The sequence below is a fragment of the Grampus griseus genome, assembly GCF_964374135.1.
Source record: "Grampus griseus genome assembly, chromosome: X".
In the NCBI taxonomy this organism is placed as follows: Eukaryota; Metazoa; Chordata; class Mammalia; order Artiodactyla; family Delphinidae; genus Grampus; species Grampus griseus.
In genome coordinates this window covers 19,232,604-19,251,874 of record NC_138999.1, presented here as the reverse complement: position 1 = coordinate 19,251,874, position 19,271 = coordinate 19,232,604, and the positions used below count along the sequence as shown (strand labels likewise).

General features: G+C 36.4%; 1 protein-coding gene across 1 annotated transcript; it reads right to left on the bottom strand.

Moving 5' to 3' along the window:
* Positions 1-2,386: 2,386 nt before the first annotated feature.
* On the bottom strand, positions 2,387-5,258 carry LOC309839773 (sex comb on midleg-like protein 2; the record flags this gene model as incomplete). Its single annotated transcript, XM_082681688.1, has 2 exons — positions 3,612-5,258; positions 2,387-2,919 (listed from the first exon to the last, which is right to left on the bottom strand). The coding sequence occupies exons 1-2, from the start codon at positions 5,185-5,187 to the stop codon at positions 2,387-2,389; spliced, it is 2,109 nt and encodes a 702-aa protein (XP_082537814.1). The 5' UTR covers positions 5,188-5,258.
* Positions 5,259-19,271: the final 14,013 nt, after the last annotated feature.

Genomic DNA, 19,271 nt, shown 5'->3' with positions numbered 1-19,271 from the left:
TGCTATTCCTGTCCTAGTATCTGAAGGTGGAAGTTGAAGTCATTGATTTCAGAATGTCCTTACTTTCTAATATAAGCATTTTTGTCTTTAATCCATATTTAGAGGCATCCTGCACATTTTAACATATTGTGTTTTCACTTTCATCCATTTCAAAATACTTCTAATTTAACTTTTGGTTTACCTCTTAGATCCATGGGCTATTTAGAAATAAGATATTTAGCTTCCAAAATTTGGGTATTTTATAGAAATCTTTTTGTTATCGATGTCTAATTAAATTTCATAGTGGTCAGAGAAGCTATTTAATGTGGCTTGAATTCTTTTAATGTTTTTGAGAGTTATTTTATGACCTCGAGTATGGTCTATCTTTGTAAATGTTCCCTTTTTACTTGGAAAGAATGTGTATTCCATCACTGAACAGTTAAAGAGGCTCACTCTATTTTGCCTGCATCAGTGACACTGTCAGCCCTCATGGCCTGCCCTGCTCTGACAGAACATCCATGCTAATGGAGCTGGAGGGCTGTTGGGAACATCCCAGGCAAAAATGCCACAGACTCCTACTATTTCTACTCAGTATTCAGCAGTTTTCAAGCATAAATGCTTCTTACATTGTTATATGTGTTTGGACTACTTCCATAGTACAGAAATGGTTGCTTTTCTCAATTTTCTTCAGCATTTTAGTTGCTTTTAGGGGAGAGGATTTGCCAGAGTCCTCACTCAGCCATAGCCAGAGGTTGATTTGGGGCTATGGTATTTTTTTTTTTTTGGCTGTGGTTATTAAACTTTTATTATATTTTAAAATCTGAAAACTGTAAAACAGTATTTATACAAACACCTGAGGACTGTTTAACTGAGCACAGCATCTTCACACAAACAATTTGAGAGAAGACCAAGTTTAAATTAGAATTTTGTCTTATAACACAAAATGAATAACATAGATGAAACCACCCTTTAAATAGAAGTATTCTCATATAAAGTACATTTGGTTTTCTAAAAAAGAAAATGTACATTCTTGCTCCTGGTGTACATTTTATTGGCATTTATAACAAATGGCTAATACTTTTAGCACAGATTCTCATAGCTTATTAACATTGCACCAAACTTATACAAAGTACTAACAATAAACATATAGCACCATTTCCCCTTGAAAGTTCTAACTTTAAAAATAAAGCCCAAAATGATAAGTCTGAATTAATGCATCTTCCAAAATTTAGCAGAATAAATGGCTCAGAACTAAGCAAATTAACTAGCAACATTGCATAGGACAGAGAACTTCCCTGTATGGAAACCAATCTATGGATTGTTTCTTATCCCCTGAAGACTAAGCTGAGAGGTACTAGTGATAGCAAATGATGCACATATTTTTTTCAGAATAAAAACATCGAACTATATAAATAGTTCACCATTACCTCTGTGGCAGTGCAAAGTGCGATACTAAATTCAAAAAGAACAGATTTACTTGTTTGAATACCTACAGGTATAGAATAATATATAAATATGGTATAGTATCTGTATGAAGAATAAAACACAGACAATAAAATATATATATTTTAAGAATTTGGGCACAGGTGTCCTCATATAGAGATATGAGAAATGAATGCCTAGTTAAATGTCTAAGCTTAGAGAAAATATGTAAAGTTTTGAAATAATAGGTATTTCACTGAAAAATTTTAATCAGACTCTATCCAAACCACCCTTGTAGTATGATAGCTCCTGCATAAAACAACCATTCTATCTTACAATTGTTTGAAACTTATCAAAAACTGATAAGAGCACTTTATGAAAGTTTATAAGCTTGTTTTTTTTCTTTAAATATGAACAAACACAACATACAGAGAAATAATAACGAAAGGAAAATAATTTATATGGCTATTCCCTTTCCAGAAATTGGTAGAACACAAACAGAATATTGCAGTAACAGACATAAAATATTTGAAAAAGAGATGATATCTACAGTTGCATCTTTAAATTCTTTTCTAAGGAAAACTTCTCATGGATTTCACTAGAGAGCCTGTCAGTCCCTGATACTTTCCCCTTTGGGATGTAGCTGTTTTGGTTTTATATATAAACATTAATCAAAATCAATGGTGTTTCTCTGTTTCCTGCATTAAGTATATTTGTAAACTGTACAATTAAATAATAAACTGTAAAGTGTAAAATAATAAAAAGACATAAAGGACTGCCAAGTTGAATATGCTAATACTAACACGTTAATGTGTTTTAAAGAAGTAGACTGGACTCGTAATGTAGTTCTGCAATTCTGGATATAACGTAGTTTTAGAGGAACTGTCTACAGAACAAAAACTGCTACGAGAATAAAAATACTTTTAAATTAAAAAGTTATCAAGACAATTGAAAATTATGTCTAATCTAAACTTACACATTTTTTTCAATTATATTTTCCTTCTTTAAGTTTTTCAATATAATAACATAACTTTAAGGCTGGCCCCAACTCCAGCCCCATATACTTCATCATCACATCACTTTTGAGTAGTAGCAGAGCCTTCCCATCAATCTCATGTTGCATGAAGAGGTCGGCGAGGGGGCCTGATATCTGAGGATCTTTATGTTTCATAAACTGTATCACTTCATCCACAGACCAGGTTGAAGGGTCCTTAGAGAAGCCTTTCGGGACACTGGGGTCAGGTACAGCTATATAACTTGGAGCTTCACTTTTCCTCTGCATCTGGAATGTAACTTCATGGTGACTGCTCTTGGGAGGTGATTCGGTCCCCACCAGTGTTGAACTCGAGGTGCATGGCACACTTTGAGAAACACTACTGGAGACCGGAGTATGAGTGCTTATAGGACTTGTGCTGGCAGGATTCAAAGAACTTGCTGGATTTAGTGGTGAGTTTTTGGACTCTTCAGAAAGCATTTCCCCTTTGGGCATGCCATTTCCCTCAGAAGATAATACTTCTTCTACAAGAAAAAAAAAGACAAAGGCAATAAGAAAAAAGACAAAGACAATTATCAACAGACTTACAGCTCGAATACTATTAAAAGGTCAAAAATCCCCTAACTGCCAACAACAGTTCACTTAAGCCATGCTATACTGAACCACAAACCTCTAACACAAAGCACATGGCCATCCCCTTCTTGGTGTTTATAGTAATGGACACTGTCCTGAAATCCAAATTGATTCTAATGATATCACCTATTTTTCTCATGGCAACTAACCCTTGCCAGTCTTGCCACCGAGACTATGAACACCTCACTAAAGCATTTATTTTTAGGAATGCAGTTCTTCACAACTCTTTGTTACAATATGATCACAGAGTTGGTTTCTAACATTTGCTTACTCCTTGGGCACTTAAAACTTTCACTGGAGAAATGTACTAGGTTTTTCTATTCCTCTTTCTATCAGCTTTTAGCAATACAAAGCTGAATGGAAAATATGGCTATAACTGTTTTTCTTTAATCTGAGGAGAAATGACAACTGTGCACTTCTGAAGGGAATGAAGTGCTCAACAAAGCTGCCAAAGTAGTAGCCTAACTGCCAAACTGATTTGGGGGAATATATTCCCCAACTTCCAGCATCAACACTCAAGAGCATATAAGTGATAGAAGAGTGACTTTTCTCCCCAATCTTGCAACATGTAAATACTATTTACCTTCAGAGGCATGCACTTCTGTTTTGGGGAGCTTAGGAGAGAGAGGAGCAACATAAGGCAGAGGTTCCTGAGAAGGTCGTTTGGTGCTTTTCTTTTCTGTTGTATCTTCTTTTACTGATTTGTTTTGATCATGCTCTGCAGGGCTATGACCATTACCTCTATAAGAGCTAAAAGGCTGGCTACTCAAAAGGTTATCACATTGCAGGCTGTGGCACAATTTCTCAAGAAAGTGAAGAGCACATGATGCACTGTTCACTGGAGGGAGCTGTATGGAATGAGTTTCCCCATCAGAGGAGGCGGTTATCACTTCTCCTCCACGATCATCTGGCTTAAGGAATCCAAAAACAGTCTTATTTTGAATGGCACAATCCACACAGGCCTGCACTGTCCGCCGGAGCACCACATTGACAGGGCCTGGGCCAAAGTGATCGGGCAGCTGCTGGATTTTCTTCTGATCCAGGTGAGGGCCAGAGCTTCCATGTTTGTTTACATAGACACAGACTGTAGGCATCACTATTTTAGATGACCCAGGAACAGCATCCATATCATATAAAACACCGCCACGTCCTCTGGCCAGCATACTGACAGAAGTTGAAGATGTGGAACATACAACAGGAATACATTTTTCCTTTCTTCCTGAGTTTGGGCCTTTTTTCCTTGGTGTGATATTTTTAACAGAACTCCCCTTCTTGGGGACTGAAGTATGTGCAGGTGGTTTAGTACGACCTGATTTCCTGATCTGCTGTGTTGGTAATATTACAGCAGTTTTCTTTAGAGACTGCATTGAACGCTGGGTTGCTTTGGAAGGAGAAGTCTGTGTTTTTGCTGTATTCTTTGTAACAGGAACATGAGTTCCTGGTGGTTGTAATACATCTCCTGTCAGGCGACACCACCCAACTGGGAAAATATCTAGACAGTCATACTTGCACCAATAATCAAAAGCTCCACTCCAGCCATCGAATGTGATATAAACTTCATCTCCTTTAACATTTCCAATAGTTGCAGGGCAGATCAGATAAGGGTTCTTTCTGTCTATAGCTTCAAGTTTCATTCCCACTTTAAAATTATTTAGAGGTGGCTTTGGTGGTTCCTTCTTAAAGAATGTTGCAGGTGCCATTTCAGATCCACTCAGTGTTCGCAAGAGGAACATTGGCCAAGATGATATGTTCATCTGGTACCCCAGTAGAGGCTGAAGTAAGTCCCCCTCCTTTTCACATGTCCCAACAGGCTGTATGTCCGGAGAATCAACAAGCCGCCAAAAATCATTTCTGTTGTCACTACCATCCAGTCTTAAATGTAGCCTGGCACCAGTAATTCCAACGACTGTGGCGATACATATTGAAATCATATTGCGAGGGTCATGGGCTTCCAATTTCATACCAACTTTGAAGTCATTAGCTGGTGGAATCTTGGACTGTCTGAAACACTCTGAAGGAGCACTTAAAGATCCAGTCTCTTTCAAGTAATTTTCCCAGTGAAAATCATCATTTTGCACAGAAGATGTGCCTGACTGAGGAGCTTTCTCTTGATTCTCCTTCTTTGCATCCACTGACTCTTCATTCACTGCTCGCCCCATGGTATCCCTCTCTGGTGTTCTTTTCTGAGTCTCGTCGGCGAAAAGAGCGAAATTCTGTCAACACTGGTCCAGCGAGCCGGTACCGGTCTTCACACCACCGCCGCCATGTTTGAGAAGCTGCGCACGGAGCCGCGCATGCCCCGCCACCGCTGCCCCGCCCCCCGCCCCGCTGCCCGCGTGCCCTGGGGTTGCCGCAAGCTTGCCCTCTGACCTCGGCCGCGTGCGGGGCCCCAGCCCGGGGTTCAGCCGGAAGCCCGCGCAGGTGGTGGCGAGCCATGAGACTTTGCGGCTCGGGGAAAGCCCTTGGCAGTTCTCCTTCATCCTCACCCCACCCCAATCTGCCCTCCCGCCAAAAAAAAAAAAAAAGCCAGTCGCAGCCCGTGCACCCAAGACCGTGGTGGGCCCCCAATTGGGAACCCAGGGTCCACGTCAAATTTCATCCAAGGGGAACTCGCTCCCCTTGGCCATCGACTTCGACTCTCGGCCACCGCCCACCCTCACCACCGGGGCTATGGTATTTTAAACAATGAGTGGGAAGTTTTGAGGCAGTATTCCCTAACAAAATTTTGTTCCTCCAAAATCCAGGGTGGTCTCTTCAAGTTTTGCACCAACAACTGAGAGAAAAAGGCACCTACCTATATATAAAATGTAACTACAGTTAGCCTGTTTTGCAAAGTGTGAGTTGGAATTGACAAATTCCATATTAATTAACAGAATTGTTATATATATGCTAAGTAACAATTAGCAGTTGAGCTACAGAGGTAATAGAAACTGTATAGAAAAATGCAATGGGCATAGTCTGTTATTTAGTCTCCACTTTTGAGCAGTTGCTTACAGTACAACTGAGATGTCAATGGAATTTTCTCTGAGGCAACCAAAGAGATCTTTTCCCTGTAGAAGGTCATGGATGGTAAACTGAGCTGTGATACAGATAAGGATCAGTGGATAACAAAGAACCAAAACAAGGATAGAAGCAAATCAGGACATAACATTTCCTTCAGCTAAGGCTTTTTCTAGCTCCCAGAAAGTCTGGATTGTAGTCAATACCATTTACACCACAGCAATACTTGTTAATAATTATATCTCATATATTTATTATATATTTATATTTATCATATATTTATATTCAAATGTATTATATTTATATATTTATTTTATATTTACATATTTATATGAGATATAATTTGTATATCTTGTACACAAATATACTATCAAGACTATCGATTAAAGAATCTGGATGTAGTGAGGTTACATGTTAAATTGCACATTTTCATCCAGTAGAGGTGCAAATAATTTCTGTCTTGTAGAAAGGGTGATGTCACAGCTTACAGTTTATTGCTCTGTAGACAATTACCACTTTTGTATTTAACCCAGCAGTCTTATCCTAACATTCCTTATTACATTGCCTACAATTAGTTAGCTCCTCAAATGTTCTTTGAATCAATCTTAACATTTTATTGGTTCCTTCATTAATTAATTTTTTAAATAAAATTTTTGACATGTTATAATTTAAAAATTTTGAAAATTATACTTTAGTAATATGTGTGTAGATAGAAAAATCTAGAAAGAGGGAGAAGAAGGAAAGGGAGAGAGAGAAAATGCACATTATTTAGTACACTGTGAATAATTATTTCCATGAGGTAGATTCCATTTAAATTTTTCATTTTAAGACCCTGGGTTAGAAGGAATCTTTCAGATACAGTTGACGTATATGCATGTGTCTCAATGACAGGTATGTGAACAGCCCCTGTTTATAGAGCAGGATAAGGTTCATATTAGAATTCTCCAGGGAGCGATTTCAAAATATATTCAATACTTATTCATGTTCCCCCTTCTTCTTCTCCCTCCACTTCTATCATACTTCTAGGCCTGGATTCAGCTGCAATTAAGAGAAAACAAATTATGTGTCTTGCCTAAATAGGAGTTTACCTATTTTTTTCTCACTGACCAAGAAATTCAGAGATAAGCTACCCAGGGGAAGTGTAGCTGCTCAAGGAAGTCATTTTGACTCGGGTTCCTTTTTGCCTCCTGATCCTCCAATCTTGGAGTAAGATTTTGTTCCTCATGGTGGAAAGACATTGGCATTCCCTTTAAAAGTTATTATTCCCCATACCAGGCAAGAAGAAGGGAGAATGGTAAAGAGCAAAACACATGTCAGCTAGATTTGTCTCTTTTCAGGAAAACTGTAGATTTCCTAAATGTTCCACCCAGCAGATTTCTATGTTTATCTCAAGATACCGAGTCACAGAGTCAAGTATAGCTACAGAAGTCTGGAGAGGGGAGCATTAATGGACACAGCACTCTCTCAATAAAATCTGTGTTCTCATAAGGGGAGAATCCATTTTGGATAGGCAGGTAGGTGTTACAGCCACCAAAAGGGTATTTGAATCTGGAGGATGAAGTACTTCTCTACATTTTGAAATTTTCCCCAATTGATTCTGGCAGTCACCTTACCAAACTCGTCATTATTTGAATAATGGTATCTGAACAAAACCCATTCTTACCTGCTGAGTTTCTACTTTATAAGATCATTCAGGACTAATCATTACATTTATAATTGTGAATACAAACACTGTTGCCTTTCTAATATTTGGAGTTTCTCCTTCTCTTTTTAAAATTCATATTTTTATTATTTGCGTCTCTCAAGTGGCCCTTTGTCTGATGTTATTGTTTTTGACATTGCTTCCTGGATTGCAAAAGTTTAAACCAGCAAACAAAAATCACAATTCCATTGTCAAGCTAGTATCAGCTTTCCACTAAACTGTCAGTATTTCACAATATATAATTAAATTTTAAGTTCTAAAATCCTTTTGTAGAGAGAATTTATTATAGTTTGGTTACTTAGCTTCAGTTTACCAGTTTTTTGTTTTCTGTCTTCATACAAATGCCAAGTAGACATAAGCTCACAAAGGTAGGGGTCCAACTTGGTTGTTGTTTGTAGTGGTATCACCTGTGTCCAACGCGTATGTAGAGCTCAATAAATCTTTAATAAATGAATGAATACATAACAATAGCCAGATTGCATTGGAGGGATCATTTTATATAGTTATCATATGAATATTTCTATCTGCATAGCTACTGGGAAGATTTCTTCTTTTGCAACTAAGATCATTTGCTCACTAACTTTTCCTTCAAAATCAAATTTATATAGTTCTTATATAGTTTCCTGGCGGTTAGGATGATTCCTTGAGGGATAGACTCATATTTTAGAAATGTAGAATGGCTTATCTTGGTCTGCTTTAGAGAGAGGTGAACACAGTGGGGGAATACAGCTACTGACCTTATTCAAGTAATACTTGTGAGCAATTTTTGCCCTGTTATCTGACTGTAAAGTTTGTTTTGCTTTCTTTTCTGGAAGCAAATATTGTTCTACAGTTGAAAAAGCCATAAGGCTAAAAATAACCCTTCCAACCTGCGTTTGTGGCAATATCAGAATACCTGCATGAAACAGTACTCTGGAAAAAGAAATTACCAAAGCTTTCTCAAATTGAATATAAAGAGAGTTAAGGAAACAGTCTATATGCTTGTCATTTTACATCTTAATTCCCAGTGTTACTTTGTAATAAACAGTATTTTCCAGTTTAAGTTTTTTACTTGTGCTTCACTGAGAAAATTATCTAAAACTTGGAAACCTCAAGTTTAATTACTTAATTTTGGTAAAAGAGATTATTATCATTCTTTTAGTGCAATTTTGGGCTTGACTTTATATTGTCTGGGCCTTCTTATATCTCTAGAGAGGCAGAGACTAATTTGTAAATTTTTATCCGGAAGAAATGCAAATAATTTCTGTCTAATGGAACAGATAATTCCGTTATAGAGTTGCCATGTTTAGCAAATAAATATGCATGCAATATTTAGGACTTGATACTGAAAAAAATATTCACCGTTCATCTGAAATTCACATTTAACTCTGCATCCTATATTTTATTTGGTGATTCCATCCCCAGAAGTTTCAGTTTATGGCCACGTAGGTCATTAGCCAGTTTGGTTTCTAACTCAGGAATCTCATTGTAATATTGCCTATTAATACATAGCTTCTCAAATGTTCTTTGGACTGGTTTTATCATGTTACTGTTTCCCTAATTAATGAATTACAGGAAATATTTGACACATTTATTTTATGTATGTGTAAGAGTTCTGGTTGGTCTTTTGGAAAAATATACTGAATAATTTTATAGGTCATCCACTGAGATGCCCATGTAGCCTCATCGCATGGAGCCAAGTAAACTGCATTGCTGGGGAAATATATATACCTCATGAACAGCTTCATCCCAGTTAGGTCTTTTCTTGGCTCTCAAAATAAATCCCAAGTAGTGATAGAGCTTTGTATTTTCTCTATTTTTGTTTACTTTTGTTTTGCTTTCTTTGTTTTTCCTACTGATTTTTTATTTTTGTTTCTGGTTATTATATGGCCAATAAGTTATTCTCATTGGTGGCAGCAATAATTGGGACTTTGGTTTTATCATCTGACCATTTGGTGATGTCTGTGGGATGAATAATGGATATATATTTTCTTTTGTAAATAAGTGCTTATATCCATTGAAATCCCTCAAATACACAGGAAACAAAGAAAGTGAACTTCTAATATTTTAGAAGTTTAGAAACATTTTAAAACTCCAAGTTCACATAATAAAGATTAATCTTTAGACACATTTGACTAAATAATTTTGGTTTAAAAATGATAGTTATGCAGCTTTTCTCTGAGTTTATCAAAATGTGGTATAATACAAGTGTACATTTTATATTTTTTATTTTTTTGAATGTTTATATTGGAGTATAGTTGATTTACAGTGCTGTGTTAGTTTCATGTGTATAGCACAGTTACTCAGTTATATATGTACATATATCTATTCTTTTTCAGATTCTTTTTCCATATAGGTTATTATAGAGTATTGAGCAGAGTTCCCTGTGCTATACAGCAGGTCCTTGTTGATTATCTATTTTATATAGAGTAGTGTATATGTTAATTTCAACCTGCTAATTTATCCCTCCCCTGCTACCTTTCCCCTTTGGTAACCATACATTTGTTTCCTAAGTCTGTGACTCTGTTTCTGTTTTGTAAATAAGTTCATTTGTATCATTTTTTACATTCCACATATAAGGGATATCATATGATATCATTTTATAATTTTAATAAGAGTTTGATTTGTTTTCCCTCATAAAGAGAATAGTTATTCTGAACTCTCTAAACTTCTAATATTGGTTTAATAATCAAACTTATATTACTCCTACATAATTAAAATTATGAAAAATATAAATTTGTGCTCACCTAAATTGTTTCATTATTCTCACAAACTTTTTTGTCTCACAAACTTTTTATATTAACAATAATTATATTTCGTAGTTTGAAAGCTTACACATAATTATTTTTTTAACATCGTTATTGGAGTATAATTGCTTTACAATGGTGTGTTAGTTTCTGCTTTATAACAAAGTGAATCAGTTATACATATACATATGTTCCCATATCTCTTCCCTCTTGCGTCTCCCTCCCTCCCACCCTCCCTATCCCACCCTTCTAGCTGGTCACAAAACACATAGCTGATCTCCCTGTGCTATGCGGCTGCTTCCCACTAGCTATCTACCTTACGTTTGGTAGTGTATATATGTCCATGCATCTCTCTCGCTTTGTCACAGCTTACCATTCCCCCTGCCCATATCCTCAAGTGCATTCTGTAGTATGTCTGTGTCTTTATTCCTGTCTTACCCCTAGGTTCTTCATGTCATTTTTTTCTTAAATTCCATATATCTGTGTTAGCATACGGTATTTGTCTTTCTCTTTCTGACTTACTTCACTCTCTATGACAGACTCTAGGTTTATCCACCACATTACAAATAGCTCAATTTCGTTTCTTTTTATGGCTGAGTAATATTCCATTGTATATATGTGCCATATCTTCTTTATCCATTCGTCTGTCGATGGACACTTAGGTTGTATCCATCTCCGGGCTATTGTAAATAGAGCTGCAATGAACATTTCGGTACATGACTCTTTTTGAATTATGGTTTTCTCAGGGTATATGCCCAGTAGTGGGATTGCTGGGTCATATGGTAGTTCTATTTGTAGTTTTTTAAGGAACCTCCATACTGTTCTCCATAGTGGCTATATCGATTTACATTCCCACCAACAGTGAAAGAGTGTTCCCTTTTCTCCACACCCTCTCCAGCATTTATTGTTTCTAGATTTTTTTATGATGGCCATTCTGACCAGTGTGAGATGATATCTCATTGTAGTTTTGATTTGCATTTCTCTAATGATTAATGATGTTGAACATTCTTTCATGTGTTTGTTGGCAATCTGTATATCTTCTTTGGAGAAATGTCTACTTAGGTCTTCTGCCCATTTTTGGATTGGTTTGTTTGTTTTTTTGTTTTTGAGCTGCATGAGCTGCTTATAAATTTTGGAGATTAATCCTTTGTCAGTTACTTCATTTGCAAATATTTTTTCCCATTCTGAGGTTTATCTTTTGGTCTTGTTTATGGGTTCCTTTGCTATGCAAAAGCTTTGAAGTTTTCTTAGGTCCCATTTGTTTATTTTTGTTTTTATTTCCATTTCTCTAGGAGGTGGGTCAAAAAGGATCTTGCTGTGATTTATGTCATAGAGTATTCTGCCTATGTTTTCCCCTAAGAGTTTGATGGTGTCTGTCCTTACATTTAGACCTTTAATCCATTTTGAGTTTATTTTTGTGTATGGTGTTAGAGACTGTTCTAATTTCATACTTTTACATGTAGCTGTCCTGTTTTCCCAGCACCACTTATTGAAGAGGCTGTCGTTTCTCCACTGTATATTCTTGCCTCCTTTATCAAAGATGAGGTGACCATATGTGCATGGGTTTATCTCTGGGCTTTGTATCTGTTCCATTGATCTAATTTCTGTTTTTGTGCCAGTACCATACTGTCTTGATTACTGTAGCTTTGTAATATAGTCTGAAGTCAGGGAGCCTGATTCCTCCAGCTCTGTTTTTCGTTCTCAAGATTGCTTTGGCTATTCAGGGTCTTTTGTGTTTCCAGACAAACCGTGAAATTTTTTGTTCTAGTTCTGTGAAAAATGCCATTGGTATTTTGATAGGGATTGCATTGAATCTGTAGATTGCTTTGGGTAGTAGACTCATTTTCACAATGTTGATTCTTCCAATCCAAGAACATGTTGTATATCTCCATCTATTTGTATCATCTTTAATTTCTTTCATAAGTGTCTTATAATTTTCTGCATACAGGTCTTAGGTAGGTTTATTCCTAGTTATTTTATTCTTTTTGTTGCAATTGTAAATGGAAGTGTTTTCTTAATTTCACGTTCAGATTTTTCATCATTGGTGTATAAGAATGCCAGAGATTTCTTTGCATTAATTTCGTATCCTGGTACTTTACCAAATTCATTGTTTAGCTCTAATAATTTTCTGGTAGCATCTTTAGGATTCTCTATGTATAGTATCATGTCGTCTGCAAACAGTGACAGCTTTACTTCTTCTTTTCTGATTTGGATTCCTTTTATTTCTTTTTCTTCTCTGATTGCTGTGGCTAAAACTTCCAAAACTATGTTGAATAAGAGTGGTGAGAGCGGGCAAGCTTCTCTTGTTCCTGATCGTAGTGGAAATGGTTTCAGTTTTTCACCATTGAGGATGATGTTGGCTGTGGGTTTGTCATATATGGCCTTTATTATGTTGAGGAAAGTTCCCTCTATGCCTACTTTCTGGAGAGTTTTTATCATAAATTGGTGTTGAATTTTGTCGAAAGCTTTCTCTGCATCTATTGAGATGATCATCTGGTTTTTCTCCTTCAATTTGTTAATATGGTGTATCACATTGATTGATTTGTATATACTGAAGAATCCTTGCATATTGAAGAATCCTTGTATTCCTGGAATAAACCCCACTGGATCGTGGTGTATGATCCTTTTAATGTGCTGTTGGATTCTGTTTGCTAGTATTTTGTTGAGGATTTTTGCATATATGTTCATCAGTGATACTGGCCTGTAGTTTTCTTTCTTTGAGATATCTTTTTCTGGTTTTGGTATCAAGGTGATGGTGGCCTCGTAGAATGAGTTTGGGAGTGTTCCTCCCTCTGCTATATTTTGGAAGAGTTTGGGAAGGATAGGTGTTAGCTCTTCTCTAAATGTTTGATAGAATTCGCCTGTAAAGCCATCTGGTCCTGGGCTTTTGTTTGTTGGAATATTTTTAATCACATTTTCAATTTCAGTGCTTGTGATTGGTCTGTTTATATTTTCTGTTTCTTCCTGGTTCAGTTTTGGCAGGTTGTACATTTCTAAGTATTTGTCCATTTTTTTCCAGGTTGTCCATTTTATTGGCATAGAGATGCTTGTAGTAATGTCTCATGATCCTTTGTTTTTCTGCAGTGTCACTTGTTACTTCTCCTTTTTCATTTCTAATTTTATTGATTTGAGTCTTCTCCCTTTTTATCTTGATAAGTCTGGCTAATGGTTTATCAGTTTTGTTTATCTTCTCAAAGAACCAGCTTTTAGTTTTATTGATCTTTGCTATCGTTTCCTTCATTTCTTTCTCATTTATTTCTGATCTGATCTTTATGATTTCTTTCCTTCTGCTAACTTTTGGGTTGTTTTGTTCTTTACTTGCTTTAGGTGCAAGTTGAGGTTGTTTATTTGAGATGTTTCCTGTTTCTTAACGTAGGATTGTGTTGCTATAAACTTCCCTCTTAGAACTGCTTTTGCTGCATCCCATAGGCTTTTGGTCATCGTGTCTCCATTGTCATTTTTTCTAGGTATTTTTTGATTTCCTCTTTGCTTTCTTCAGTGATCACTTCATTATTAAGTAGTGTATTGTTTAGCCTCCATGTGTTCGTATTTTTTACGGATCTTTTCCTGTAGTTGATATCTAGTATCATAGCGTTGTAGTCAGAAAAGATACTTGATACAATTTCAATTTTTTTCAATTTACCAAGGCTAGATTTGTGACCCAAGATATGATCTATCCTGGAGAATGTTCCAGAGCACTTGAGAAAAATGTGTATTCTGTTGTTTTTGGATGGAATGTCCTATAAATATCAATTAAGTCCATCTTGTTTAATGTATCATTTAAAGCTTGTGTTTCCTTATTTATTTTCATTTTGAATGATCTGTCCATTGGTGAAAGTGGGGTGTTAAAGTCCTCTACTATGAATGTGTTCCTGTCGATTTCCCCTTTTATGTCTGTTAGTATTTGCCTTATGTATTGAGGTGCTCCTATGTTGGGTGCATAAATATTTACAGTTGTTATATCTTCTTCTTGGATTGATCCCTTGATCATTATGTAGTGTCCTTCCTTGTCTCTTCTAATAGACTTTATTTTAAAGTCTATTTTGTCTGATATGAAAATTGCTACTCCAGCTTTCTTTTGGTTTCCCTTTGCATGAAATATCTTTTTCCATCCCCTTACTTTCAGTCTGTATGTGTCTCTAGGTCTGAAGTGGGTCTCTTCTAGACAGCAACTATATGGGTCTTGTTTTTGTATCCATTCAGCCAATCTGTGTCTTTTGGTGGGAGCATTTAGTCCATTTACATTTAAGGTAATTCTCGATATGTATGTTCCTATTCCCATTTTCTTAATTGTTTTGGGTTTATTTTAAGTCTTTTCCTTCTCTTCTGTTTGTTGCCTAGAGAAGTTCCTTTAGCATTTGTTGTAAACCTGGTTTGGTGGTGCTGAACTCTCTCAGCTTTTGCTTGTCTGTAAAGGTTTTAATGTCTCCATCAAATCTGAATGAGATCCTTGCTGGGTAGAGTAATCTTGGTTGCAGGTTTTTCTCCTTCATCACTTTCAATATGTCCTGCCACTGCCTTCTGGCTTGCAGAGTTTCTGCTGAAAGATCCACTGTTAACCTTATGGGGATTCCGTTGTATGTTATTTGTTGTTTTTTCCTTGCTGCTTTTAATATTTGTTCTTTGTATTTAATTTTTGATAGTTTGATTAATATGTGTCTTGGCCTGTTTCTCCTTGGATTTATGCTGTATGGGACTCTCTGTGCTTCCTGGACTTGATTAACTATTTCCTTTCCCATATTAGGGAAGTTTTCAATTATAATCTCTTGAAATATTTTCTCAATCCATTTCTTTTCCTCTTCTTCTTCTGGAACCCCTATAATTCGAATGTTGATGTGTTTATTGTTGTCCCAGAGGTCTCTGAGACTGTCCTCAATTCTTTTCATTCTTTTTTCTTTATTCTGCTCTGCAGTAGTTATTTCCACTATTTTATCTTCCAGGTCACTTATCCGTTTTTCTGCCTCAGTTATTCTGCTATTGATCTCATCTAGAGTATTTTTAATTTCATTTATTGTGTTGTTCATCGTTGCTCGTTTCCTCTTTAGTTCTTCTAGTTTCTTGTTAAATGTTTCCTGCATTTTCTCTATGCTGTTTCCAAGATTTTGGATCATCATTACTATCATTTTTCTGAATTCTTTTTCAGGTAGACTGCCTATTTCCTCTTCATTTGTTAGGTCTGGTGGGTTTTTATCTTGCTCCTTCATCTGCTGTGTGTTTTTCTGTCTTTTCATTTTCTTACCTTACTGTGCTTGGGGTCTCCTTTTCGCAGGCTGCAGGTTCTTAGTTCCCATTGTTTTTGGTGTGTGTCCCCAGTGGCTAATGTTGCTTCAGTGGGTTGTGTAGGTTTCCTGGTGGAGGGGACTAGTGCCTGTGTTTTGGTGGATGAGGCTGGATCTTGTCTTTCTGGTGGGCAGGTCCACGTCTGGTGGTGTGTTTTTGGGTGTCTGTGGCCTTATTATGATTTTAGGCAGCCTCTCTGCTAATGGATGGCGCTGTGTTCCTGTCTTGCTAATTGTTTGGCATAGTGTGTGCAGCACTGTAGCTTGCTGGTCGTTGAGTGAAGCTGGGTGTTGTTGTTGAGATGGAGATCTCTGGGAGATTTTGCCCGTTTGATATTACGTGGAGCTGGGAGGTCTCTTGTGGACCAGTTTCCTGAAGTTGGCTCTCCCACCTCAGCAGCACAGCACTGACTCCTGGCTGTAGCACCAAGAGCCTTTTATCCACATGGCTCAGAATAAAAGGGAAAAAAAATAGAAAGAAACAAAGAGGATTAAAAAAAGTAAGATAAAATAAAATAAAGTTATTAAAATAAAAACTAAAAAGTAATTTTTAAGAAAAAAATTTTTAAAAAAAGCATGGACAGGACCCTAGGAATAATGGTGAAAGCAAAGCTTTACAGACAAAATCTCACACACAAGCATACACATACACACTCAGAAAAAGAGGAAAAGGGGAAAAATAATATATCTTGCTCTCAAAGTCCACCTTCTGAATTTGGGATGATTCGTTGTCTATTCAGGTATTCCACAGATGCAGGGTACATCAAGTTGATTGTGGAGATTTAATCCGCTGCTCCTGAGGATGCTGGAGAGATTTCCCTTTGTCTTCTTTGTTCACACAGCTCCTGGAGTTCAGCTTTGGATTTGGCCCCTCCTCTGCGTGTAGGTCGCCTGAGGGCGTCTGTTCTTTGCTCAGACAGGACAGGGTTAAAGGAGCAGCTGATTGGGGGCTTTGGCTCACTCAGGTCACGGGGAGGGAGGGGTACGGATGCGGGGCAAGCCTGCGGCACAGAGATCTGCTGGACGTTTCACCAGCCTGAGGCATGCCGTACGTTCTCCTGAGGAAGTTAAACATAATTTTAAATATCCTTATTCATTAAAAATCTTGGACTAATCTTAAATTGATTTAATTTATGGATAATTATTAGATATCAAGACAATTTTTAAGAATGAATACTGAAAAATTGATTACAAAGCTAATATACTTCTACTTTTGAAACGTTTTCTTCTATTATGCTCTAGAGCAGCTATATCTTTGAGTCATGTTAATGAACATGAATAATGAGTCATGTAAATGTTCCTTTTTTGTCATTTTTAACTAGATGTAAAAGAGATGTGAGTGGCTGTAGAGAGTTGTACAACTTGTATTTATGAGCTTTGATAGTCTGCTGGAATGCTTATAGAGGACAGAAAGTCCTCAAATATCTACCCATTTTTAATTTTTCTGTAAAAATATAAGTTAGTTTCTTTGGTTATTGTATATGGTTCAGACTGTGCAAGAAGCAATACAGATAAATGCAAGTGCTTTTTTGCAATTGTAAGTTAAATAAGGTTTTCTGCAAGGGGAAATGGGATTCTTTTTATCATTGCCTAAATTGTCGTAGAATGTATATAGAAAGTTGAAAAGGTTTGCCAAGAGGGAATTTTAATTTGTCTTTGTTTATAATAGCTAAAATACTAAGCATGAAAAAAACAACAAAATGTATTTAAATTTTGACAAAGTTGGCTTGGTTTTGGTGGGTTTAATTGTAAGAAAAAAAAGCCTGTGAAACCTTCATTGCCAAATAGCATCTTAGTGGAAAGCTGGAATTCGTCTTTCTCTCTGTTTAAGTGATAAATTTGTCTTAGAACTCCTAACAACAATGTTATTAGATGTTATTCTTTACCCTCCTTTTAATCTGCCCAGATAACACAGGTTCCAAATCTCACCAGAATAATATTATTTGATTTTTGTTGACTTGATTATATTCTATATTATTATTACTTTGTATATTACTTTTATGAAGGAAAGAAGGAAAGAGAAATGGAGGGAGGGAGGAGGAAAAACAGACAGATTTACAGTATTTGTCCCCCACCAATAAAATCTGGCTTTGTCCGTGTTTATTGTAGGAACAAGTCAGGGTGGATTGCTTGGCTCAGAGGTATGGTTTTCTCTTTGAGAAATCCATGATTCTATCTTAATAAAGGGACCAAATCTCCTTTGAAAACTCTTTCATTTATGCCTTCCCAATATTAAAACATACATTAAAAAATAAATGAAAAATTTAGGATAACTTTAACACCTAAAACTATCTTAGAGATTTCCCAGATGGCCCCTGGAAAAGCACAAAGATTTGCTATTTCACCTTATCAAAAAGGGATGCCAGAAATAATTAGGTTTTTTTTTAAATAACTCCATATTTCTTCATTAGCTCAACGGTATTGTAAAAATTTCATGGGAAGAATTTCCAAATCAGAAGAGATGTTCAGCCTCCCCAAGGTTAAGTTTGTATAAGTAAATTTTTATTAATACAGATATTTCAGAGATTTGTCAATGCCTTCATAGTCCACAATATAATATTACTTTCAGGGGGATCCTTTATGAAATAGTTATTTACTGCACCCCAGTAGAGAATTTTACTCTTCCGCATTCTTATATTATTGGTTACCTTGATAAATTAACCATGGCCATCCAGTCTTATTATCACACAGTTTTATCCTTTCCCCTGTTGCTTTCATGAAGGCTCTGCTATAACGCTTCAGACTAAAATCTGTAAAAACAAAACAGTCTCGGGGGCTGTAGGAAGGACTTTACCGTGTACCATGAACTACTGATACTGCAGGGAATACACTCTTGGGTAAGACTTCGAGCTGATGATGCTTAGACAACTTTCAAGATGTGCTATGGACTGTTAGGAATTATAGGAATCTTTTTAGTCTATAAACAGATGTATTTCATGAATGCAGATTGCTGATAAGATCAGAGAAATTAATGACACAGGACTAAATAATCTCATGAGGAAAATATAACTGTGGTTGTTTGTTTGGAATGATGTTGATACCATTTTGGATTTTCTTTTTTTCGATATTTGAAGAAGCCCTTTTCTTCTCAAGCTGTTCTTAACTCTAAATTTAGTAGTTTATGATTCTGTAAACTGAACATATCTTTAGCGGTATTTGCATCTCACTGAATCCCTCTCCCAATTCAAAAAACATTTTTACTGAGACTTGTTACTTTTCATGGGATTATAATTATTTACACAGGCTCAAATAGAAACTGTACCCGTTTTTCCCAGGGTATAATTGGATATATCACTTGTTCAACCAAGGCCATGCCATATCTTGAGTGTCACATTTAAAAATTATAGTAATCTGATCAAGTATGGAAATCTCAGTAAAGAAATTGACTTTATATATGTATCCAATGCTTACTATGTCCTCCCAAGAAAACTGGTTTGGTACATGGCTTATATAGGGCCTCAGTCTTATAAGTGCTGAAGAAGGTCAATTTCTGTCAGGCAGTAGACCTTAGCAAATCTGGGGGACCTCAAGAGAGA